The sequence below is a fragment of the Somniosus microcephalus genome, chromosome 6 (genome assembly GCF_052327205.1).
Source record: "Somniosus microcephalus isolate GS21.2 chromosome 6, FLI_Smic_1.0, whole genome shotgun sequence".
Classification (NCBI taxonomy): domain Eukaryota; kingdom Metazoa; phylum Chordata; class Chondrichthyes; order Squaliformes; family Somniosidae; genus Somniosus; species Somniosus microcephalus.
The window spans coordinates 158,772,666-158,798,396 of record NC_140992.1 but is presented as its reverse complement, the minus strand read 5'-3'; the positions used below and the strand labels follow the sequence as shown (position 1 = coordinate 158,798,396).

Below are 25,731 nucleotides of genomic sequence, written 5' to 3'. Positions count from 1 at the left end.
GTGACGGGCGGGGGGGAGAGTGACGGGCGGGGGAGAGAGTGACGGGCGGGGGAGGGAGAGTGACGGGCGGGGGAGGGAGAGTGACGGGCGGGGGAGAGAGTGACGGGCGGGGGAGAGAGTGACGGGCGGGGGAGGGAGAGTGACGGGCGGTGCAGTATTGTTGAGCATGACGCTACTAACTGATCCATTTTAACCTCTATTCCTGTGTAATCTTCATTCAACTCTGATATAATAAAGGGAAACCTAAGATAATGTAGGTTTAAAATTTTTAATTCACAGCCATAGTAACATCGGCTGGACTGAGCTGCTGCAGTCTGTAGTTTAATGGAGCAGTGAGCTACCATTATATGAGTACATATTCTATGGGCTATAATTTGTTTCTTTATTTTGCAGGAGTTTGAGTTAATGGAAGCCATTATGAAAAACAAGCAGGAGCACTCGGAGACGTGGGACCAGCGCAGTACTCAGAGCATGCGCACTTCGCTCAGCCGCCACGAGAGGAACCGCCTCCTATGGGAAGAGGTGACGGTGATTGAAGAGGATACCACCAAAGTCACTGCATTGCAGCTGCGTCTGGACGAGTCCCAGAAAACCCTGCAGAAAGAGAGGGAGTAAGTGCTGGATGTCCAAACCTCCCAAAGTGCCTTTTGAGTACTCAATTCCCCTCTTTTATGTTCAGTACCTCTGCTATCTCCTCCCTTAGTTTCCTTGAGTATGTATGGGTGCATGCCATCTGGACTGGGGTTTTATTCTCTCTTAATTTTGCTAGTTTGTCAATTATTTTTTCCCTTTCTATCCCAACTGTATTAATATTCACCAGTGAAGTATCTCTTTTGTTTACTTCACCTCAGTTTTACCAAAGATGTTATTCAATACTTCTGCCATTTCTCTGTCATTAACCATGAGTTTATCTTGCTCATCCTTTCGTGGCCCTGCCCCTACTTTCATTTTCCTTTTGTTATTTATGTGTCCATAGAATACTTTATTTCTTTTTATATTCCTCGATAATTTGATTGTCATTTCTCTTTGCCTTTCTGTTTTTTTTTTTTTTTTTTAAACTTCGCCCCTAAGTTCCTCGTATTTCTTTTTGTCCTAAGAACATAAGACATAGGAGTAGGCCGTACGGCCCCTCGAGCCTGCTCCGCCATTCAATAAGATCATGGCTAAACTTCTACATCACTGTCCCGCCTTATCCACATATCCCTTCGTGCCCAAAAATCTATCGATCTCTGTCTTGAATATACTCAACGACTGATCATCCACAGCCCTCTGGGGTAGAGAATTCCAAAGATTCACCACCCTCTGAGTGAAGACATTTCTCCTCCTCAGCCCTAAATGGCCAACCCCTTATCCTGAGACTGTGACCCCTGGTTCTAGACTCTCCAGCCAGGGGAAACAGCCTCTCAGCATCTACCCTGTCAATCCCTCTATGAATTTTATGTTTCAATGAGATCATTCTTCTAAACCCCAGAGAATATAGGCCCATTCTACTCAATCTCTCCTCATAGGAAAACCCTCTCATTCCAGCCCTTTCATCCTCCTCTCCCTTAGTATCTAAGTACTTCTTATATGTCTTTCTTTAGATTCAATTTTCCCTTTAGTTCTTTATTCATCCACAGTGCTCCATAAGAACATAAGAAATAGGAGCAGGAATAGGCCAGTTGGCCCCTCGAGCCTGCTCCGCCATGCAATAAGATCACGGCTGATCTTGGGCTCAAAGCCACTTCCCCACCTGCTCCCCATAACCCTTCACTCCCTTATCTTGCAAAAATGTGTCTATCTCCACCTTAAATGTATTTAATGACCCAGCCTCCACGGCTCTCTGGGGCAGAGAATTCCACAGATTTATGAACCTCAGAAGAAATTCCTCCTCATCTCAGTTCTAAAAGGGCGACCCTTTATTCTAAAACTGTGCCCCCACGTTCTAGATTTCCCCACGAGGGGAAACATCCTCTCTGCATCTACCTTGTCGAGCCCCCTCAGTATCTTATATGTTTCAATAAGATCACCTTTCATTCTTCTAAATTCCAATGAGTATAGGCCCAGCTTGCTCAACCTTTCCTCATAAGTCAACCCCCTCACCTCTGGAATTAACCTAGTGAATCATCTCTGAACTGCCTCCAATGCAAGTATATCCTTCCTTAAATAATTGTGAGAAGTCACACAACACCAGGTTATAGTCCAACAGCTTTATTTGCAATCACAAGCTTTCGGAGCGCTGCTCCTTCATCAGGTGACGTGATGTCACTTCACCTGACGAAGGAGCAGCGCTCCGAAAGCTTGTGATTTCAAATAAAGCTGTTGGACTATAACCTGGTGTTATGTGACTTCTCAATTGTCCAACCCAGTCCAACACCGGCATCGCCACATCATGGCTTCCTTAAATAAGGAGACCAAAACTGTACGCAGTACTCAAGGTCACCAATACCTTGTACAGTTGTAGCAGGACTTCCCTGCTTTTATACACCAACCCCTTTGAAGTAAAGGCCAACATTCCATTTGCCTTTTTGATTACTTGCTGTACCTGCATGCTAACTTTTTGTGTTTCATGCACAAGGACCCTCAGGTCCCTCTGAACTGTAGCATTTTGTAATCTCTCCATTTAAATAATAATTTGCTTTTTTATTTTTCATGCCAAAGTGTATAACTTGCACTTTCCCACATTATGCCAAATGTTTGCCCACTCACCTAGCCTGTCTATATCCCTTTGCAGGTTCTTTGAGTCCTCTGCACAACTTGCTTTCCCACCCATCTTTGTATCATCCGCAAACTTGGCTACATTACACTCAGTCCCTTCACCCAAGTCATTAATATAGATTGTAAATAGTTGAGGCCCCAGCACCGATCCCTGTGGCACCCCACTCGTTACCGTTTGCCAACAATTCTCTATCTATGCTAATATATTACCCCCAATTCCATGAGCTCTTATCTCATGTAGCAACCTTTTATGTGGCACCTTATCAAATGCCTTCTGGAAATCCAAATACACCACATCCACTGGTTCACCTTTGAGGAGGTAACGAGCAGGGTGGACAAAGAACTCCAGCAAATTTGTTAAACATGATTTCCCTTTCATAAAACCATGCTGACTCTGCTTGACTGCATTATGATTTTCCAAATGCCCCGTTACTGCTTCCTTAATGAAGGACTCCAGCATTTTCCCAATGACAGATGTTAGGCTAACTGGTCTATAGTTTCCTGCTTTGTGTCTCCCTCCTTTCTTAAATAGGGGTGTTACATTTGCGGTTTTCCAATCCGCTGGGACCTCTCCAGAGTCCAGGGAATTTTGGTATATTGCAACCAATGCATCCACTATCTCTGCAGCCACTTCTTTTAAGACCCTGGGATGCAGGCCATCTGGTCCAGGGGACTTGTCATCTTTTAGTCCCATTATTTTACCAAGTACTATTTCCTTAGTGCTTATTTCTTTAGTTCCCCCCTCCCTGTGGCCCCTTGATTATCCATTATTGGGTTGTTGATAGTGTCTTCTACTGTGAAGACAGATACAAAATATTTGTTCAGAGTCTCTGCCATTTCCCTGTTCCCCATTATTAATTCCCCAGTCGCATCCTCTAAGGGACCAACGTTTACTTTAGCTACCTTCTTCCTTTTTATATACCTGTAGAAGCTCTTACTATCTGTTTTAATGTTTCTTGCCAGTTTACTCTCATAATTCATCTCTCTCTTATTTTTTTAGTCATCCTTTGCTGGTTTTTAAAAATTTCCCAATCCTCTGGTCTCCCAACAAACATGCCTTCATTTTCAATTTGATACCATCCTTTACTTCCTTAGTTAGCCAAGGATGGTGCTCCCTTCTCTTAAAATCTTTCTTTCTCACTGGAATATATTTTTGTTGCGAGTTATGAAATATCTCCTTAAATGTCCACCAATGCATTTCAACTGTCTTACCTTTTAATTTGTTTTTCCAGTCCACTTTAGCCAGTTCTGCCCTCATGCCATTGTAATTGCCTTTGTTTAAGATCAGGACATTGGTTTGAGATATAACTTTTTCACCCTCCAACTGAATTTGAAATTCAACCATGCTATGATCACTCTTTCCTAGATGATCCTTTACTATGAGATCATTTATTAATTCTGTCTCATTGCACAGTACCAGATCCAAGATAGCCTGCTCCCTGGTTGGTTCCATTACATACTGTTCTAGGAAACCATCCCAGATGCACTCTATGAACTCCTCCTCAAAGCTACCATGGCCAATTTGATTTGTCCAATCAATATGGAGATTAAAATCACCCATGATTATTACCGTACCTTTTTTACAGGCCTCCATTATTTGTTGATTTATACTCTGTCCAACAGTATTGCTACTGTTCGGAGGCCTGTAGACTACGCCCACCAGAGATTTTTTCCCTTTATTATTCTTTATCTTCACCCAAACTGATTTTACATCTTGATCTTCTGAGCCAGTATCACTTCTCACCACTGCACCGATCCCATCCTTTACCAACAAAGCCACCCCACCTCCCTTTCCTTTCTGTCTATTCTTCCGAATTGTCAAATACCCTGGAATATTCAGTTCCCAGCCCTGGTCACCTTGCAACCAAGTTTCTGTAATGGCGATCTGATCATACCCATTTGTATCTATTTGTGCCGTCAACTCATCTATCTTGTTACGAATGCTGCGTGCATTCAGATATAGAGCTTTTAACTTTTGTCTTTTTACCATTTTTCCTTTTTTTGGCCCCATTTTTTGTTGCATTCCTATTTTTAAACATTCTGTCCCTTCCTGTTACACTGTTGGTTATTATTCCCAACATCTCTAGCCTGCTCTATTGCTTTCTCATTTCTCATTGACTTTTTAAATTCCCGCTCACCTGGATCCTCCCCCCCACTATTTAGTTTAATGCCCTTTCTACAGCCCTAGTTATTTGATTTGCCAGGTCTCTAGCCCCAGCATGGTTCAAGTGAAGCCCGTCCAAACGGAACAGCTCCCTCTTATCCCATTACTGGTGCCGGTGCCCCACAAATCAAACCCATTTCTCCCACACCAGTCTTTGAGCCACTCGTTCATTTCTCTGATCTTATTTACCCAATGCAAATTCGCTCAGGTAGTAATCCAGAGATTATTACCTTTTATGGTTCTGCTTTTTAATTTAGCCCCTAGCTGCTCATACTCTCTCAGCAGAACCTCTTTCTTTGTCCTACCTATGTCATTGGTGCCTACGTGGACCATGACAACTGGATCCTCCCCCTCCCACTCCAAGTTTCTCTCCAGCCCAGAGGAGATGTCCTTAACCGGGCAGGCAACACAGCCTTCGGAACTCACGCTCTTTGCTGCAGAGAACAGTGTCTATCCCCCTAACTATACTGTCCCCTATCACTACAACATTTCTTTTTACTCCCCCACTTGAATGGCTCCCTGTACCACGGTGCAGTGGTCAGATTGCTCATCCTCCCTGCAGTTCCTGCCCTCGTCCAGAGAGAGAGCAAGAATCTCGTACCTGTTGGACAAGGCCAAGGGCTGAGTCTCCTCCATCACTTCCTCCTGGATCCCAATACCTACCTCGCTTGTAGTCACACCCTCCTGTCGCTGACCATGGGCCAAATTGGAAGTAATTACTCTAGTGGGTGTGACTGCCTCCTGGAACTTAGTGTCCAGGAAATGCTCCCCCTTCCTAATGTGTCGCAGTGTCTGAATTTTGGACTCCAGCTCATCAACTCTGAGCTGAAGTTCCTCGAGCAGCCAACATTTGCTGCAGATGTGGTCACTGTGGACCTCAATGGTGTCCACCAGCTCCCACATGTAACAACACCACATTGCCTGGTCTCCCATCTCAATTAATTAATTAATTTAATTAAGTTTTAAAATTTGGAACACGTATATCTTTTAATCTACACCAAGGCATTTAAATTTAGACGCCCAAGTTTGGAAAAAAAGCGAGAAATACTCACCAACCAATCACTTACCTGCTTTCTGGTGACATCACACTTCGATTACTTTTTACTTCTTTACACTCACCTGTCTGTTGGAGCCCCGGCAAACCTTTAAATCAGCCGATGTTTCTCGCTCTCCTGGGCTCTCGCTCACCTTTAAATCAGCCGATGTTTCTCGCTCTCCAGCCGCTCTCGCTCACCTTTAAATCAGCCGCGGTCTCGCGCTCTCCAGCCGCTCTCGCTAACCTTTAAATCAGCCGATGTTTCTCGCTCTCCAGCCGCTCTCGCTCACCTTTAAATCAGCCGATGTTTTGCCCTCTCCAGCCGCTCTCGCTCACCCTTTAAATCAGCCGATGTTTCTCGCTCTCCAGCCGCTCTCGCTCACCTTTAAATCAGCCGCGGTCTCGCGCTCTCCAGCCGCTCTCGCTAACCTTTAAATCAGCCGATGTTTCTCGCTCTCCAGCCGCTCTCGCTCACCTTTAAATCAGCCGATGTTTCTCGCTCTCCAGCCGCTCTCGCTCACCTTTAAATCAGCCGATGTTTTGCCCTCTCCAGCCGCTCTCGCTAACCTTTAAATCAGCCGATGTTTCTCGCTCTCCAGCCGCTCTCGCTCACCTTTAAATCAGCCGATGTTTCGCGCTCTCCAGCCGCTCTCGCTCACCCTTTAAATCAGCCGAGGTTTCTCGCTCTCCAGCCACTCTCGCTCACCTTTAAATCAGCCGATGTTTCTCGCTCTCCTGGGCTCTCGCTCACCTTTAAATCAGCCGAGGTTTCTCGCTCTCCTGGGCTCTCGCTAACCTTTAAATCAGCCGATGTTTCTCGCTCTCCAGCCACTCTCGCTAACCTTTAAATCAGCCGATGTTTCTCGCTCTCCTGGGCTCTCGCTAACCTTTAAATCAGCCGATGTTTCTCGCTCTCCAGCCGCTCTCGCTCACCTTTAAATCAGCCGATGTTTCTCGCTCTCCAGCCGCTCTCGCTCACCTTTAAATCAGCCGATGTTTCTCGCACTCCAGCCGCTCTCGCTCACCTTGAAATCAGTCGATGTTTCTCGCTCTCCAGCCGCTCTCGCTCACCTTTAAATCAGCCGAGGTTTCTCGCTCTCCAGCCGCTCTCGCTCACCTTTAAATCAGCCGATGTTTCTCGCTCTCCAGCCGCTCTCGCTCACCTTTAAATCAGCCGATGTTTCGCGCTCTCCAGCCGCTCTCGCTCATCTTTAAATCAGCCGATGTTTCTCGCTCTCCAGCCGCTCTCGCTCACCTTTAAATCAGCCGATGTTTCTCGCTCTCCAGCCGCTCTCACTCACCTTTAAATCAGCCGATGTTTCTCGCTCTCCAGCCACTCTCGCTCACCCTTAAATCAGCCGATGTTTCTCGCTCTCCAGCCGCTCTCGCTCACCTTTAAATCAGCCGATGTTTCTCGCTCTCCAGCCACTCTCGCTAACCTTTAAATCAGCCGATGTTTCTCGCTCTCCAGCCGCTCTCGCTCACCTTTAAATCAGCCGATGTTTCTCGCTCTCCTGGGCTCTCGCTCACCTTTAAATCAGCCGCGGTCTCGCGCTCTCCAGCCGCTCTCGCTCACCTTTAAATCAGCCGATGTTTCTCGCTCTCCAGCCGCTCTCGCTCACCTTTAAATCAGCCGATGTTTCTCGCTCTCCAGCCGCTCTCGCTCACCTTTAAATCAGCCGATGTTTCTCGCTCTCCAGCCACTCCCGCTAACCTTTAAATCAGCCGATATTTCTCGCTCTCCAGCCGCTCTCGCTCACCTTTAAATCAGCCGATGTTTCTCGCTCTCCAGCCGCTCTTGCTCACCTTTAAATCAGCCGATGTTTCTCGCTCTCCAGCCGCTCTCGCTTACCTTTAAATCAGCCGATGTTTCTCGCTCTCCAGCCGCTCTCGCTCACCTTTAAATCAGCCGATGTTTCTCGCTCTCCAGCCGCTCTCGCTCACCTTTAAATCAGCCGATGTTTCTCGCTCTCCAGCCGCTCTCTCTCACCTTTAAATCAGCCGATGTCTCGCTCTCCAGCCGCTCTCGCTCACCTTTAAATCAGCCGATGTTTCTCGCTCTCCTGGGCTCTCGCTCACCTTTAAATCAGCCGATGTTTCACGCTCTCCAGCCGCTCTCGCTCACCTTTAAATCAGCCGATGTTTCTCGCTTTCCAGCCACTCTCGCTAACCTTTAAATCAGCCGATGTTTCTCGCTCTCCTGGGCTCTCGCTCACCTTTAAATCAGCCGATGTTTCTCGCTCTCCAGCCGCTCCCGCTCACCTTTAAATCAGCCGATGTTTCTCGCTCTCCTGGGCTCTCGCTCACCTTTAAACCAGCCGATGTTTCTCGCTTTCCAGCCACTCTCGCTAACCTTTAAATCAGCCGATGTTTCTCGCTCTCCAGCTGCTCTCGCTCACCTTTAAATCAGCCGATGTTTCTCGCTCTCCTGGGCTCTCGCTCACCTTTAAATCAGCCGATGTTTCTCGCTCTCCAGCCGCTCCCGCTCACCTTTAAATCAGCCGATGTTTCTCGCTCTCCTGGGCTCTCGCTCACCTTTAAATCAGCCGATGTTTCTCACTCTCCAGCCGCTCCCGCTCACCTTTAAATCAGCCGATGTTTCTCGCTCTTCAACCGCTCTCACTAACCTTTAAATCAGCCGATGTTTCTCGCTCTCCAGCCGCTCTCGCTCACCTTTAAATCAGCCGAGGTTTCAAGCTCTCCAGCCGCTCTCGCTCACCTTTAAATCAGCCGATGTTTCGCGCTCTCCAGCCGCTCTCGCTCACCTTTAACTCAGCCGATGTTTCTCGCTCTCCAGCCGCTCTCGCTCACCTTTAAATCAGCCGATGTTTCTCGCTCTCCTGGGCTCTCGCTCACCTTTAAATCAGCCGATGTTTCGCGCTCTCCAGCCGCTCTCGCTCACCTTTAAATCAGCCGATGTTTCTCGCTCTCCAGCCGCTCTGGCTCACCTTTAAATCAGCCGATGTTTCTCGTTCTCCAGCCGCTCTGGCTCACCTTTAAATCAGCCGATGTTTCTCGTTCTCCAGCCGCTCTGGCTCACCTTTAAATCAGCCGATGTTTCTCGCTCTCCAGCCGCTCTCGCTCACCTTTAAATCAGCCGATGTTTCTCGCTCTCCAGCCGCTCTCGCTCACCTTTAAATCAGCCGATGTTTCTTGCTCTCCAACCGCTCCCGCTCACCTTTAAATCAGCCGTGGTCTCGCGCTCTCCTGGGCTCCCGCTCACCTTTAAATCAGCCGCGGTCTCGCGCTCTCCTGGGCTCCCGCTCACCTTTAAATCTGCCGCGGTCTCCCGCTCTCCTGGGCTCCCGCTCACCTTTAAATCTGCCGCGGTCTCGCGCTCTCCTGGGCTCCCGCTCACCTTTAAATCTGCCGCGGTCTCGCGCTCTCCTGGGCTCCCGCTCACCTTTAAATCTGCCGCGGTCTCGCGCTCTCCTGGGCTCCCGCTCACCTTTAAATCTGCCGCGGTCTCGCGCTCTCCTGGGCTCCCGCTCACCTTTAAATCTGCCGCGGTCTCGCGCTCTCCTGGGCTCCCGCTCACCTTTTGAATCTGCCGAGGTCTCGTTAGCTTGCTTGTTTTGGCTTTTAATGGAATACATTTCTCTTGATTTATGACCTTTTAAAGGATTTACCACTGCTTTTCTGTCTCTGTAATGCAGAACAAGCTCTAGTCTGTCACTGCACACACTGCAAGGCTGTAATCTTTCAGATCGACTTCACGCAGCATCATGAGTGATTCTGACTGACGATCAGTCGGTGTACAGAGGGAGCTGCAGCTGTTGATGCTGTGCTGGGATATGGCTCAGATTGTCAGCTGCCTTCTGCTAAGTGACCATTCTTGACCTGTAAAGCCTTGGCAGTGCGTGTCAGGAGGCTATGACAGCCGGCCCCATTCCTGTCCTCACCTCACTTCCTTACACGCTGATCATTTCCAGCTGGATAATGATAGGGAGTGGGAAGGACAGCCAGTGAGTTCCCCACCTCAGGCCGAGGGCACTGAGGCCAATTATAGCACCCTGCTGACCCAACATAGATCTGCTAAATCACCCAGACCAGATGTGGCACCTGGGAAGTTCCTGGTCTGTGAGGCTCATCATTGCACTGACCATTGGGGAAACAGCTTTAGAAAGAGGGTTGAAGGAAGCTGAGGGTAGGTTTTAAATTACTGCTGTGGCAGTTTTCTGTGATACATTAACAGCTGCCGTGTAGCCTTCACTGAAGGGGGTCTGACAGCATCATCACAGGGCTGTGGAGAAGTATTTACAGCCGATAGCCAGAAAATTGTGTCCCATATAAGATCTACAACAAAAATTTAATTTGTTACTTGGTAATTCTACGATTCAGAAAGAGCTGTGATCATTTGCTCCAAACAATACAGATGACAGAGCAGCTCCTTCACAACCAGAGGGACATGTGTGTGATTGTAGCCCAGGGAGGCCTGCTTCAGGATAGCCTATCACTGCCAGTTCACAGCCACGGTGCTGGAGGAAGTGCTGTGGCATGTATCGGCTACAGTGTGCTAACATGACTTGACTCTCATTGGTGTGTGTGTGTGTGTGTGTGTGTGTGTGTGTGTGTGTGTGTGCAGTCTAGTTCCTGTGTCTGTGCGTGAGCAGTCTAGTTCCTGTGTCTGTGCGTGAGCAGTCTAGTTTCTGTGTCTGTGTGGGAGCAGACTAGTTTCTGTGTGTGTGCAGTCTAGTTGCTGTGTCTGTGTGTGTGCAGTCTAGTTGCTGTGTCTGTGTGTGCGCGCAGTCTAATTCCTGTGTCTGTGCGGGAGCTGTTACATCCATGTATAATGAGACACAGACTGCGGAGAACGGTACAACAGGTGTTTGTTTACTCAACGTGGCTCACACTGCAACTGATCTGTACAGATTACTACTCAGTGTTATATACAGGTGTGGTCACTGCCGGTACTGCAGTATACATGAGCTGTAAAACATAGTTCCCCCCCTTAAAGGTATATACATTACAATTCCTCCCCTTTTAGATTAACAGTACCATAACACTCATTTAACAATTAAATATCAAACTAATTACAATTAACACTTTTAACATGCAACATTAGCTGAAAATAGTCTATTTATATATTCAGTCTTTGGGGAGGCTTCCTGATCCTTTCTGGATAGCGCCTTTCCCGAGTGTCTTGCTCTTGGTACGGAGGCAATTCTGGCCCCCTGTCGTCGGTTGGTTCATCAGCTTCCGATGCTACTGTTTCTGGGGTAGATGCGACCTGTATGTCGGGTTCATCACCAGGTACGTATGGGCAAGGCATGGGGTTGACTTGTTCCTGTGACTCTAGGATCTGGTCAGCATGGCATCTCACGATGCTCTCCCCAACGTCCACCGTGTACATTAGTGGCCCCTGCCGTGTGCATATTGTTCCTGGCTGCCATTTTTCTGTTCGGTAGTCACGGGCCAAGACCGGTTGCCCTACATTGAAGCTCCTTGTTGGCTTCTCATGGATGTGCTGGAATTGCTTACTCTCAACATCTCTTCGTACGTTTGGTCTGAGCAAATCCAGGCGAGATCTTAACCTTCGGTTAAAGAACATCATGGCTGGGGCCTGGTTGGTGACTGCATGTGTCGCATTTCCTGTCGCAACAGGAAATTGTCCACCTTGTGCTGCAGCGGAATGTTGTCATTGTACATAGCCTTTATTGCCTTCTTAAAGGTTTGTACGAACCTCTCAGCCAATCCATTTGTGGCTGGATGACACGGGGCGGATGTGTAATGCCTTACCCCATTCTTTTTCAAGAATCTCCGGAACTCTTCGGACACAAACTGTGGTCCGTTGTCGGAGCAAATCTGTTCTGGCAAGCCATTCCTGGCAAAAATGGTCCATAGGACTGCAATAGTTTTCTCCGTGGTGGTGGAGGACATTTTGATGACCTCAGGCCATTTCGAGTGCGCATCCACGGCTATTAAAAACATTGAGTCCATGAATGGACCAGCAAAATCAATATGCACCCATTGCCATGGAGATGAGGGCCACTCCCATGGGTGTAGAGGGGCCTATAGTGGTGCATTTTGGACTTTCTGGCATCCTGAGCAGCTCTTGGTCAGGTCCTCGATTTGTTTATCGATTCCCGGCCACCACACATAAGCCCTGGCTAGGCTTTTCATTTTTACCCCTCCCAGATGACCCTCATGAAGCTCATTGAGCACTCTATCCCTTAACTTGGGTGGAATTACCACTCGGGATCCACACATCAAGGTCCCCTGGCACACTGACAGCTGTTCTCTCCTTGTCGAGAATGCTGGCAACAATGAGTCGCCATGTGCTGGCCATCCCTTCACCGTCAAATCATATACCCGAGACAGTGTCGGGTCATTTCAGGTTTCCTTTTCGATACAAGCGTTAGTTACCGGTAGGTATTCAACTATAGTCGAATGGAATATTTTGACAGGATCCACTGCTGGTGCTTCCTCCGCAGTAGGCAGTGGCAGGCGTGATAGCCCATCAGCATTTCCATGCTGTTTCGTGCCCTTATATTCAATCTCACAGTGGTGTGTCCCTAGAAAAAGTGACCATCTTTGTAGTCGTTGCGCAGTCATCACCGGAACGCCCTTCTTCGGATTAAAAATGGAGACAAGAGGCTGGTGATCAGTCAGCAAGGTGAATTTCTGCCCGTGCAGATAGTGATTGAACTTTTTCACTCCCCACACTAGGCTGAGGGCCTCCCTGTCAATCTGGGCATAGTTACGCTCGGCTGAGGTTAGTGATCGTGACGCGAAGGCTATTGGCCTCTCTGAGCCGTCCGAGAATTTGTGCGACAGCACCGCTCCAATGCCGTAGGGTGACGCATCACATGCGAACCGAATTGGTAATGCTGGGTTGTAATGGGCCAATACCTCTTTCGATGTGATTAGTGTTTTGCTCTTCTGGAAAGCTCGTCTACATTCGTCACTCCACTTCCATGGCACCCCAGTTTGCAGTAGGGTGTTCAGTGGGTGTAGTATTGTAGACAAATTTGGCAAGAACTTATGGTAGTAGTTTACCAGCCCGAGGAACGACCTCAGTTGTGACACATTTTCCGGTGCTGGAGCCTTGACTACTGCCTCAATCTTCTCTGGGGACTTATGTAACCCCTCTTTATCGATAACGTGGCCACAATACGAGATCTGTTTTCTAAAAAACTCGCATTTGGGGCGGTTAGCTCGGAGCCCATATTCCTGCAATCTAGTGAGCACCTGCTCCAGGTTGGCAAGGTGATCATTGTCATTTTCGCCCGTGACCAGGATGTCGTCCAAATAACACTGGGTCCCTGGGATCCCTTGCAGGACTTGTTCCATTGCCCTCTGCCAAATAACCGGAGCTGATGCTACCCCGAATACCAGCCGGTTGTATTGGTAGAGACCTTTATGGGTGTTGATTGTGAGGTATTTTTTTGACGCTTCTTCTACCTCCATTTGCAGATACGCCTGGGCCAGATCAATCTTAGTGAAGCGTTTCCCTCCAGATAGCGAGGCGAAAATATCTTCAATCCGCAGAAGTGGATATTGTACGGTGTGAAGGACCGGGTTCACTGTTACCTTAAAGTCCCCACAGATGCGAACCTTCCTTGGTTCCCCAGGCGTGCTGCTCAACGACTTTTTCATCACAGGGACGATGGGTGTAGCCCACTCGCTCCAGTCTACCTTGGACAGTACTCCTGAACGTTCCAGACTCTCCAGCTCTGCTTCGACGGCTGGGCGGATTGCATAAGGTCTTAAAAAATTTTGGGCTTGCGTTTTCTTCCATTTTAATCGTCGCTGTCATGCCTTTTAGTGTTCCGAGTCCTTGCTGGAACACTTCTTTCGTGTCAGTTAGGATCTTTGACAGTCGCCCAGGTGTGACGTCGTCATCCTTTTTGTCAGCCACAGTCAGTGCCTGTATGGAATGCCAATCCAGTTGTATTTTCAACAGATCCATTCACGTCCCAGTAATGGTGGTCCTCCATCTTGCAATACATACAGGTCTAGTTTTGGTGTTTCCTTACCGCTATATATAACGGTCACCCTTATTTTTCCTTTGGGGTAGACTTTTTGCCCCGTGTACGTCTTCAAAATAATTTTTGTGTCTCTCAAGGGTATGTGTGAGAATAGCCGCTCGTAGTCCCATCGGTTTATGACTGTTAGGGCTGATCCTGTGTCCAATTCCATCTTTACCTGGACTCCTGCTAACTTGAGAGTGACCCAAATGGTTCGGTGATCCTCCGTTTTGATCACATTATGTAGTTTCAGACAACTCAGTTCCCTGCTTTCGGAGTCGTTATCACTCTTTTGTTCATCTGAACTATTCTCCGTCATCTTATGTACCTTCTTGTACTTTCCTTTTGTAGGTTTCTTATTGCTGGTTTTCTTTCCCGACCTGCAGACTCGTGCTATGTGTCCTACTTTTCCACACTGTCTGCACACTTTGTCTTTGAAGCAGCAATCATTCTGGTCGTGTGTTGTTCTGCCGCAGCGATAGCACTTCTCTGTTCCATATGACATTTCGTTTGTGCCATATTCTTGCGGTCTCTGTTGTATCTCTGCAGCGCCCCGTGCTGCTGCTTCATATGATACCGCAATGCTGAAAGCCTTTTCCAGCGTAAGGTCCTTTCCAGATAAAAGCCGTTTCTGGGTTCCTTCACTTTGAAGCCCACACACAAACTTGTCCCTTAAGGTATTTGCCAGTCCCGCTCCAAACTGGCAGTGTTTCGATAGTTTGCGCAGTTCTGTTAAATAATCAGCATTGCTTTCATCCTTATGCTGGTTCCGTTTGTGAAACTTGAATCTTTCTGCTATCAGCAGTGGTGTGGGGTTTAAATGTTCCTTTAGTATCGTTATGTCTTCAAAACTCTTTTCCATTGGCTTCGTTGGGGTTACTAGATTTCGTAATAAACCATACGTCTTTGCACCCATTAAATTTAACAATACCGACGCTTTCTTGTCATCTGACACCTCATTTGCCTTGCAGTACACCTCTATTCGTTCGACATATGTAGTCCAATCTTCGACTTCATTGTCAAATGCGGTGATACTGCCACTCTTCGGCAATTTGGGTGCGGATTAAAATGGCGTCTCCCAATGGCTTAAAATGGCGTCTCCCGCGCTTTCCTTCCTCACCCGCTGCTGCCAACGCCGCTCCCGGCGGTTCTCGTGGCAATGGCAGCGCCTCGCGGGTGCGTCTCTCTCTCCCTCTCTCCGACGCTGCTCGGCCCTGAACACCGGCTGCGCCCTGTGCGCTCTGCCCTCTCCCCCGTCGACGCTGCTCGGGCCTTTGCTGTGCCACTCGGTCGGGCTCTAGCCCGCCGCTGTCCGGGAAGGGTCTGCGCACTACCTGTTGCCAGCCCGTTTCGCTGGACCACCTTGCCTGGAAAGCCAAGCCTGGCTCTCGACAGCCTCCCCCGCAATTCTCGAGTCTCTGCTGGATGACTGGGCGGTTGCCCGTGGTCGACGCCCGAGTCTCTGGCCTTGACCTCCAATCCACTGATCTCCAGGAACGAATCCCCGGGAGGTGATGCAGAGTTGCAGGTAGGTTCGAACCTGCCTCGTCGCCAATGTTACGTCTGTGTATAATGAGACACAGACTGCGGAGAACGGTACAACAGGTGTTTACTTAACGTGGCTCACACTGCAACTGATCTGTACAGATTACTACTCAGTGTTATATACAGGTGTGGTCACTGCCGGTACTGCAGTATATATGAGCTGTAAAACATAGTTCCCCCCCTTAAAGGTATATACATTACAGGAGCAGACCAGTTTCTGTGTGTGCGCAGTCTAGTTCCTGTGTCTGTGTGTGAGCAGTCAAGTTCCCGTGTCTGTCTGTGTGTGCGGTCTAGTTCCTGTGTCTGTGTGTGAGCAGTCTAGTTCCTGTGTCTGTGCGTGCAGTCTAGTTTCTGTGTCTGTGTGGGAGCAGACTAGTTTCTGTGTGTGCGCAGTCTAGTTGCTGTGTCTGTGTGCAGCCCAATTCCTATGTCTCTGTGTGAGCAGTCTGGTTTTCCTGTCTGTGTGTCAGCAGTCTAGGTCCTGTGTCTGTGTGCGCGCAGACTAGTTACTGTGTCTGTGTGTACGCAGTCTAGCTCCTGTGTCTGTGTGCGCGCCGTCTAGTTCCTGTGTCTGTGTGTGAGCAATCTAGTTCCTGTTTCTGTGTGTGCTCAGTCTAGTTCCTGTGTCTGTGTGTGTGCCGTCTAGCTCCTGTGTCTGTGTGTACGCAGACTAATTCTTGTGTCTGTGTCAGCAGTCTAGTTCCTGTGTCTGTGTGGGAGCAGAGTAGTTCCTGTGTCTGTGTTTGAGTAGTCTACTTCCTGTGTCGGTGTGTGCGCAGTCTAGTTCCTGTGTCGGTGTGTGCGCAGTCTAGTTCCTGTGTCTGTGCGCAGTCCAATTCCTGTGTCTGTGTGTGAGCAGTTTAGGTCCTGTGCCTGTGTGCGCGCAGACCAGTTCCTGTGTCTGTGTGTGCGCAGTCTAGTTTCCGTGTCTGCGTGTGAGCAGTCCAGTTTCTGTGTCTGTGTGTGAGCAGTCTAGTTCCTGTGTCTGTGTGCATGCAGTCTAGTTCCTGTCGGTGTGTGCCATCTAGTTCCTGTGTCTGTGTGTGCGCAGTCTAGGTCCTGTGCCTGTATGCGCGCATTCTAGTTCCTGTGTCTGCGTCAGCGGTCTAGTTCCTGTGTCTGTGTGTGAGCAGTCCAGTTCCCGTGTCTGTGTGTGAGCAGTCTAGTTCCTGTGTCTGTGTGTGCGCAGTCTAGTTCCTGTGTCTGTGCGCAGTCCTATTCCTGTGTCTGTGTGTGAGCAGTCTAGGTCTTGTGCTTATGTGCGCGCAGACCAGTTCCTGTGTTTGTGTGTGCGGGCTAGTTCCTGTGTCTGTGTGTGCTCTCTAGTTCTCGTTCCTGTGTTTGTGTGGGAGCAGACTAGTTCCTGTGTCTGTGTGTGCGCGGTCTAGTTTCCGTGTCACTGTGTGCGCACTCTAGTTTCCGTGTCTGCGTGTGAGCAGTCTAGTTGCTATGTCTGTGCGCAGTCCAATTCCTGTGTCTGTGTGTGAGCAGTCTAGGTCCTGTGCCTGTATGCGCGCATTCTAGTTCCTGTGTCTGTGTCAGCGGTCTAGTTCCTGTGTCTGTGTGTGCGTGGTCTAGTTCCTGTGTCTGTGTGTGCGTGGTCTAGTTCCTGTGTCTGTGTGTGTGCGGTCTAGTTCCTGTGTCAGTGTGTGCGCAACTAGTTCCTGTGTCTCTGAGTGAGCAGAAAGTTCCTGTGTTTGCGTGAGCGCCGTCTAGTTCCTGCGTCTGTGTGGGAGCAGACTAGTTCCTGTGTCCATGTGTGAGCAGTCTAGTTCCTGTGTCTGTGTGTGTGCAGTCTAGTTCCTGTGTCTGTGTGTGCGCAGTCTAGTTCCTGTGTCCATGTGTGCGCAGTCTAGTTTCCGTGTCTGCGTGTGAGCAGTCTAGTTGCTATGTCTGTGCGCAGTCCAATTCCTGTGTCTGTGTGTGAGCAGTCTAGGTCCTGTGCCTGTATGCGCGCATTCTAATTCCTGTGTCTGTCAGCGGTCTAGTTCCTGTGTCTGTCTGTGCTCAGTCTAGTTCCTGTGTCTGTGTGTGCGCAGTCTAGTTCCTGTGTCTGTGTATGCGTGGTCTAGTTCCTGTGTCTGTGAGTGAGCAGAAAGTTCCTGTGTTTGTGTGAGCGCCGTCTAGTTCCTGCGTCTGTGTGGGAGCAGACTAGTTCCTGTGTCTGTGTGTGCGCAGTCTAGTTCCTGTGTCCATGTGTGCGCAGTCTAGTTCCCGTGTCTGTGTGTGATCAGTCTAGTTCCTGTGTCTGTGCGTGTGCAGTCTAGTTCCTGTGTCTGTGCGCAGTCTGGCTCCTCTGTATGTGTGTGTGCGGTCTAGTTCCTGTGTCTCTACGCAGACTAGTTCCTGTGGTTGTGTGTGGGCCGTCTAGTTCCTTTGCCTGTAAGCAGTCTAGGTCCTGTGTCTGTGTGTGATCAGTCTAGGTCCTGTGTCTCTGTGTGCGCAGACCAGTTCCTGTGTCTGTGTATGAATGGTCTAGGTCCTGTGTCAGTGTGTGATCAGTCTAGGTCCTGTGTCTGTGTGTGATCGGTCTAGTTCCTGTGTCTGTGCGTGTGCAGTCTAGTTCCTGTGTGTGTGAGCAGTCTAGTTCCTGTGTATGTGTGTGAGCAGTCTAGTTCCTGTGTCTCTACGCAGACTAGTTCCTGTGGTTGTGTGTTGGCCGTCTAGTTCCTTTGCCTGTAAGCACTCTAGTTCCTGTGTCTGTGTGTGCGCAGTCTAGTTCCTGTTTCTGTGTGGGAGCAGTCTACTTCCTGTGTCTGTGTGTGATCAGTCTAGTTCCTGTGTCTGTGTGTGCGCAGTCTAGTTCCTGTGTCTGTGTGGGAGCAGTCTACTTCCTGTCGCTCTGTGTGCGCAGTCTATTCCCTGTGTCTGTCTGTGCGGCGTCTAGTTCCTCTGTCTGTGTGAGCAGCCTAGTTCCTGTGTCTGTGTGTGTGCGGTCTAGTTCCTGTGTCTGTGTGTGTGCAGTCTAGTTCCTGTGTCTCTACGCAGTCTAGTTCCTGTCTCAGTGTGTGCACAGTCTTGTTCCTGTGCCTGTGTGTGCGCAGACTAGTTCCTGTATCTGTGTGTGCGCAGTGTTTTTCCTGTGTCTGTGTGAGCGTCGACTAGTTCCTGAGTCTGTGTGAGCACTTTAGTTCCTGTGTCTGTGTGAGCTATCTAGTTCCTGTGTCTACGCAGACTAGTTTCCGTGTCTGTGCGGCGTCTAATTCCTGTGTCTGTGTGATCAGTCTAGTTCCTGTGTCTGTGTGTGTGCGGTCTAGTTCCTGTGTCTGTGTGTGTGCAGTCTAGTTCCTGTGTCTCCACGCAGTCTAGTTCCTGTCTCAGTGTGTGCACAGTCTTGTTCCTGTGCCTGTGTGTGCGCAGACTAGTTGCTGTATCTGTGTGTGCGCAGTGTTTTTCCTGTGTCTGTGTGAGCGTCGACTAGTTCCTGAGTCTGCGTGAGCAGTTTAGTTCCTGTGTCTGTGTGAGCTATCTAGTTCCTGTGTCTGTACGCAGACTAGTTTCCGTGTCTGTGTGAGCAGTCTAGTTCCTGTGTCTGTGTGTGCGCAGTCTAGTTCCTGTGTCTCTACGCAGACTAGATCCTGTGGCTGAGTGTGGGCCGTCTAGTTCCTTTGTCTATGAGCAGTCTAATTCCTGTGTCTGTGTGTGCGCAGTCTAGTTCCTGTGTGCAATCTAGTTCCTTTGTCTGTGTGCACAGTCTAGTTCCTGTGTCTGTGTGCGCAGACTAGTTCCTGTGTCTGTGCACATTCTATTTCCTGTGTCTGTGTGTGTGCATTCTAGTTCCTGTGTCTGTGTGAGCGCCGTCTAGTTCCTGTCTCTGTGTGGGAGCAGACTAGTTTCTGTGTCCATGTGTGCGCAGTCTAGTTTCTGTGTCCATGTGTGCGCAGTCTAGTTCCTGTGTCTGTGTGTGTGCAGTCTAGTACTCGTGTCTGTGTGTGTGCGCAGTCCAGTTCCTGTGTCTGTGTGTATGCAGTCTAGTTCCTGTGTCTGTGTGTGCTCAGTCTAGTTCCTGTGTCTGTCTGTGCACCGTCTAGCTCCTGTGTCTGTGTGTACGCAGACTAGTTCCTGTGTCTGTGTCAGCAGTCTAGTTCCTGTGTCTGTGTGTGCGCAGTCTAGTTCCTGTGTCTGTGCGCAGTCCTATTCCTGTGTCTGTGTGTGAGCAGTCTAGGTCCTGTGCCTATGTGCGCGCAGACCAGTTCCTGTGTTTGTGTGTGCGGTCTAGTTCCTGTGTCTGTGTGTGCGTGCTCTAGTTCTCGTTCCTGTGTTTGTGTGGGAGCAGACTAGTGTCTGTGTGTGCGCAGTCCAGTTCCCGTGTCTGTGTGCGCAGTCTAGTTTCCGTGTCTCTGTGTGCGCAGTCTAGTTTCCGTGTCTGCGTGTGAGCAGTCTAGTTGCTATGTCTGTGTGCAGTCCAATTCCTGTGTCTGTGTCAGCAGTCTAGTTCCTGTGTCTGTGTGAGCGCCGTCTAGTTCCTGCGTCTGTGTGGGAGCAGACTAGTTCCTGTGTCCATGTGTGCGCAGTCTAGTTCCTGCGTCTGTGTGTGCGCAGTCTAGTTCCTGTGTGCAATCTAGTTCCTTTGTCTGTGTGTGCACAGTCTAGTTCCTGTGTCTGTGCGTGGTCTAGTTCCTGTGTCTGTCTGTGCGCAGTCTAGTTCCTGTGTCAGTGTGTGCGCAACTAGTTCCTGTGTCTCTGAGTGAGCAGAAAGTTCCTTTGTTTGTCTGAGCGCCGTCTAGTTCCTGCGTCTGTCTGGGAGCAGACTAGTTCCTGTGTCCATGTGTGCGCAGTCTAGTTCCTGTGTCTGTGTGTGCGCTGTCTAGTTCCTGTGTGCAATCTAGTTCCTTTGTCTGTGTGTGCACAGTCTAGTTCCTGTGTCTGTGCAGTCTAGTTCCTGTGTCTGTGTGTGCGCAGTCCAGTTCTTGTGTCTGTACGCAGTCTAGTTCCTGTGTCTGTGTGAGCAGTCTAGTTCCTGTCTCAGTGTGTGCATAGTCTTGTTCCTGTGTCTGTATGTGCGCAGTCTAGTTCCTGTGTCTGTGTTTGTGGTCTAGTTCCTGTGTCTGTGTGTGAGCAGTCTAGTTCCTGTGCCTGTGTGTGCGCAGTCTAGTTCCTGTGTCTGTGTTTGTGGTCTAGTTCCTGTGTCTGTGTGAGCAGTCTAGTTCCTGTGTCTGTGTGTGCGCAGTCTAGTTTCCGTGTCTGCATGTGAGCAGTCTAGTTGCTATGTCTGTGCGCAGTCCAATTCCTGTGTCTGTGTGTGAGGAGTCTAGGTCCTGTGTCTGTGTCAGTGGCCTAGTTCCTGTGTCTGTGTGTGTGCACTCTAGTTCCTGTGTCTGTGAGTGAGCAGAAAGTTGCTGTGTTTGTGTGAGCGCTGTCTAGTTCCTGCGTCTGTGTGGGAGCAGACTAGTTCCTGTGTCCATGTGTGTGCAGTCTAGTTCCTGTGTCTGTGCCTGTGCAGTCTAGTTCCTGTGTCTGTGTGAGCAGTCTAGTTCCTGTGTCTATGTGTGCGCAGACTAGTTCCTGTGTCTGTGCGCATTCTATTTCCTGTGTCTGTGTGAGCAGTCTAGTTCCTGTGTCTGTGTGTGAGCAGTCTAGTTCTTGTGTCTGTATGCAGTCCAGTTCCTTTGTCTGTGTGTGCACAGTCTAGTTCCTGTGTCTGTGTTTGTGGTCTAGTTCCTGTGTCTGTGTGTGAGCAGTAAAGTTGCTGTGTCTGTGTGCAGCCCAATTCCTGTGTCTGTGTGTGTGCAGTCTAGTTCCTGTGTGTGAGCAATCTAGTTCCTGATTCTGTGTGTGCGCCGTCAGGTTCCTGTGTCTGTGTGTGCGCAGACTAGTTTCTGTGTCTGTGTGTGCGCAGTCTAGTTCCTGTGTCTGTGTGTGCGCGGTCTAGTTCCTGTGTCTGTGTGTGCGGTCTAGTTCCTGTGTCTGTGTGCACGCAGTCTAGTTCATGTCTATGTGTGCCGTCTAGTTCCTGTGTCTGTGTGTGCGCAGTCTAATTCCTGTGTCTGTGTGTGTGCAGTCTAATTCCTGTGTCTGTGAGTGAGCAGAAAGTTCCTGTGTCTGTGTGGGAGCAGAATAGTTCCTGTGTCCGTGTGTGCGCAGTCTAGTTCCTGTGTCTATGTGTGCACGGTCTAGTTCCTGTGTCTGTGTGTGCGCAGTCTAGTTCCTGTGTCTGTGTGTGCGTGGTCTAGTTCCTGTGACTGTGTGTGCGGTCTAGTTCCTGTGACTGTGTGTGCGGTCTAGTTCCTGTGTCTGTGTGCGCCGTCTAGTTCCTGTGTCTGTGTGTGCGCAGTCTAGTTCCTGTGTCTATGTGTGCACGGTCTAGTTCCTGTGTCTGTGTGTGCGCCGTCTAGTTCCTGTGTCTGTGTGTGCGCAGTCTAGTTCCTGTGACTGTGTGTGCGGTCTAGTTCCTGTGTCTGTGTGCGCCGTCTAGTTCCTGTGTCTGTGTGTGCGCAGTCTAGTTCCTGTGTCTGTGTGTGCGCAGTCTAGTTCCTGTGTCTGTGTTTGCGCGGTCTAGCTCCTGTGTCTGTGTGTGCGGTCTAGTTCCTGTGTCTGTGTGCGCGCAGTCTAGTTCCTGTCTGTGTGTGCCGTCTAGTTCCTGTGTCTGTGTGTGCGCAGTCTAATTCCTGTGTCTGTGTGTGTGCAGTCTAATTCCTGTGTCTGTGAGTGAGCAGAAAGTTCCTGTGTCTGTGTGGGAGCAGACTAGTTCCTGTCTCCATGTGTGCGCAGTCTAGTTCCTGTGTCTGTGTGTGATCAGTCTAGTTCCTGTGTCTGTGCATGTGCAGCCTAGTTCCTGTGTCTGTGCGCAGTCTGGTTCCTCTGTATGTGTGTGTGCGGTCTAGTTCCTGTGTCTGTGTGTGTGCAGTCTAGTTCCTGTGTCTGTGTGTGTGCAGTCTAGTTCCTGTGTCTGTGTGTGAGCAGTCTAGTTCCTGTGTCTCTACGCAGACGAGTTCCTGTGGTTGTGTGTGGGCCGTCTAGTTCCTTTGCCTGTAAGCAGTCTAGGTCCTGTGTCTGTGTCTGATCAGTCTAGGTCCTGTGTCTCTGTGTGCGCAGTCTAGTTCCTGTGTCTGTGTGTGTGCAGACTAGTTCCTGTGTCTGTGTATGAACAGTCTAAGTCCTGTGTCAGTGTGTGATCAGTCTAGGTCCTGTGTCTGTGTGTGTGCGGTCTAGTTCCTGTGTCTGTGTGTGTGCAGTCTACTTCATGTGTCTGTGTGTGAGCAGTCTAGTTCCTGTGTCTCTACGCAGACTAGTTCCTGTGGTTGTGTGTTGGCCGTCTAGTTCCTTTGCCTGTAAGCAGTCTAGTTCCTGTGTCTGTGTGTGCGCAGTCTAGTTCCTGTTTCTGTGTGGGAGCAGTCTACTTCCTGTCGCTCTGTGTGCGCAGTCTATTCCCTGTGTCTATCTGTGCGGCGTCTAGTTCCTGTGTCTGTGTGAGCAGTCTAGTTCCTGTGTCTGTGTGTGCGCAGACAGTTCCTGTGTCTGTGTGTGCAGTCTAGTTCCTGTGTCTGTGTGTGATCAGTCTAGTTCCTGTGTCTGTGCATGTGCAGCCTAGTTCCTGTGTCTGTGCGCAGTCTGGTTCCTCTGTATGTGTGTGTGCGGTCTAGTTCCTGTGTCTGTGTGTGTGCAGTCTAGTTCCTGTGTCTGTGTGTGTGCAGTCTAGTTCCTGTGTCTGTGTGTGAGCAGTCTAGTTCCTGTGTCTCTACGCAGACGAGTTCCTGTGGTTGTGTGTGGGCCGTCTAGTTCCTTTGCCTGTAAGCAGTCTAGGTCCTGTGTCTGTGTCTGATCAGTCTAGGTCCTGTGTCTCTGTGTGCGCAGTCTAGTTCCTGTGTCTGTGTGTGTGCAGACTAGTTCCTGTGTCTGTGTATGAACAGTCTAAGTCCTGTGTCAGTGTGTGATCAGTCTAGGTCCTGTGTCTGTGTGTGTGCGGTCTAGTTCCTGTGTCTGTGTGTGTGCAGTCTACTTCATGTGTCTGTGTGTGAGCAGTCTAGTTCCTGTGTCTCTACGCAGACTAGTTCCTGTGGTTGTGTGTTGGCCGTCTAGTTCCTTTGCCTGTAAGCAGTCTAGTTCCTGTGTCTGTGTGTGCGCAGTCTAGTTCCTGTTTCTGTGTGGGAGCAGTCTACTTCCTGTCGCTCTGTGTGCGCAGTCTATTCCCTGTGTCTATCTGTGCGGCGTCTAGTTCCTGTGTCTGTGTGAGCAGTCTAGTTCCTGTGTCTGTGTGTGCGCAGACAGTTCCTGTGTCTGTGTGTGCACAGTGTTTTTCCTGTGTCTGTGTGAGCGCCGTCTAGTTCCTGTGTCTGTGTGTGTGCGGTCTAGTTCCTGTGTCAGTGTGTGCGCAACTAGTTCCTGTGTCTCTGAGTGAGCAGAAAGTTCCTTTCTTTGTGTGAGCGCCGTCTAGTTCCTGCGTCTGTGTGGGAGCAGACTAGTTCCTGTGTCCATGTGTGCGCAGTCTAGTTCCTGCGTCTGTGTGTGCGCTGTCTAGTTCCTGTGTGCAATCTAGTTCCTTTGTCTGTGTGTGCAAAGTCTAGTTCCTGTGTCTGTGCAGTCTAGTTCCTGTGTCTGTGTGTGAGCAGTCTAGTTCTTGTGTCTGTATGCAGTCCAGTTCCTTTGTCTGTGTGTGCACAGTCTAGTTCCTGTGTCTGTGTTTGTGGTCTAGTTCCTGTGTCTGTGTGTGAGCAGTCTAGTTCCTGTGCCTGTGTGTGCGCAGTCTAGTTCCTGTGTCTGTGTGTGCGCAGTCTAGTTTCCGTGTCTGCGTGTGAGCAGTCTAGTTGCTATGTCTGTGCACAGTCCAATTCCTGTGTCTGTGTGTGAGCAGTCTAGGTCCTGTGCCTGTATGCGCGCATTCTAGTTCCTGTGTCTGTGTGTGCGCAGTCTAGTTTCCGTGTCTGCGTGTGAGCAGTCTAGTTGCTATGTCTGTGCGCAGTCTAGTTCCTGTGTCCATGTGTGCGCAGTCTAGTTCCCGTGTCTGTGTGTGTGTGCAGTCTAGTTCCTGTGTTTGTGTCTGTGCAGTCTAGTTCCTGTGTCTGTGTGTGAGCAGTCTAGTTCTTGTGTCTTTATGCAGTCTAGTTCCTGCGTCTGTGTGAGCAGTCTAGTTCCTGTGTCTGTGTGTGCGCAGACTAGTTCCTGTGTCTGTGCGCATTCTATTTCCTGTGTCTGTGAGCAGTCTAGTTCCTGTCTCAGTGTGTGCGCAGTCTAGTTCCTGTATCTGTGTGTGCGCAGTCTAGTTCCTGTGTCTGTGTGTGCGCAGTCTAGTTCCTGCGTCTGTGTTTGTGGTCTAGTTCCTGTGTCTGTGTGAGCAGTCTAGTTCCTGTGTCTGTGTTTGTGGTCTAGTTCCTGTGTCTGTGTGAGCAGTCTAGTTCCTGTGTCTGTGTGAGCAGTCTAGTTCCTGTGTCGGTGTGTGAGCAGTCTAGGTCCTGTGCCTGTATGCGTGCATTCTAGTTCCGGTGTCTGTGTCAGCGGTCTAGTTCCTGTGTCTGTGCGTACTCAGACTAGTGTCTCTGTCAGCGGTCTAGTTCCTGTGTCTCTGTCAGCGGTCTAGTTCCTGTGTCTGTGTGTGCGGTCTGGCTCCTGTGTCTGTGTGGGAGCTGTCTACTTCCTGTCGCTCTGTGTGCGCAGTTTATTTCCTGTGTTTGTGTGTGCGGAGTCTAGTTCCTGTGTCTGTGGGAGCAGTGTAGTTCCTGTGTCTTTATGCAGACTAGTTCCTGTGTCTGTATGTGCACAGTCTAGTTCCTGTTTCTGTGTGCAGTCTACTTCCTGTGTCTGTGTGTGAGTAGTCTAGTTCTTGTGCCTGTGTCTGTGCAGCCTAGTGTCTGTGTCTGTGCAGTCTAGTTCCTGTGTCTGTGTGTGAGCAGTCTAGTTCGTGTGTCTGTATGTAGTCTAGTTCCTTTGTCTGTGTGTGCACAGTCTAGTTCCTGTGGCTGTGTGTGCGCAGACTAGTTCCTGTGTCTGTGTGTTCGCAGTGTTTTTCCTGCGTCTGTGTGAGCGTCGACTAGTTCCTGTGTCTGTGTGAGCAGTCTAGGTCCTGTGTCTGTGTGTGAGCAGTCTAGTTTCTATGTCTGTGTGTGAGCAGTCTAGTTCCTGTGTCTGTGTGCATGCAGTCTAGTTCCTGTGTCTGTGTGTGAGCAGAAAGTTCCTGTGTCCGTGTGTGCGCAGTCTAGTTCCTGTGTCTGTGTGTGTGCAGTCAAGTTCCTGTGTCTGTGTGAGCACCGACTCGTTCCTGTGTCTCTGTGTGCGCAGTCTAGTTCCTGTGTCTGCGTATGCAGTCTAGTTCCTGTGTCTGTGTGTGATCAGTCTAGGTCCTGTGTCTGTGTGGGAACAGTCTACTTCCTGTCGCTCTGTGTGCA

General features: G+C 49.6%; 1 protein-coding gene across 3 annotated transcripts in view; it reads left to right on the top strand.

The window, feature by feature from the left end:
- ccdc102a (coiled-coil domain containing 102A) overlaps positions 1-25,731 on the top strand; it is a 778,838-nt gene that overhangs the window by 9,199 nt on the left and 743,908 nt on the right. For all 3 annotated transcript variants that reach the window (XM_085990896.1, XM_085990894.1, XM_085990895.1), the window contains exon 2: positions 394-611. In XM_085990896.1, coding sequence (XP_085847022.1) covers positions 394-611 — 218 coding nt within the window. The remainder of the gene's footprint in view (positions 1-393; positions 612-25,731) is intronic.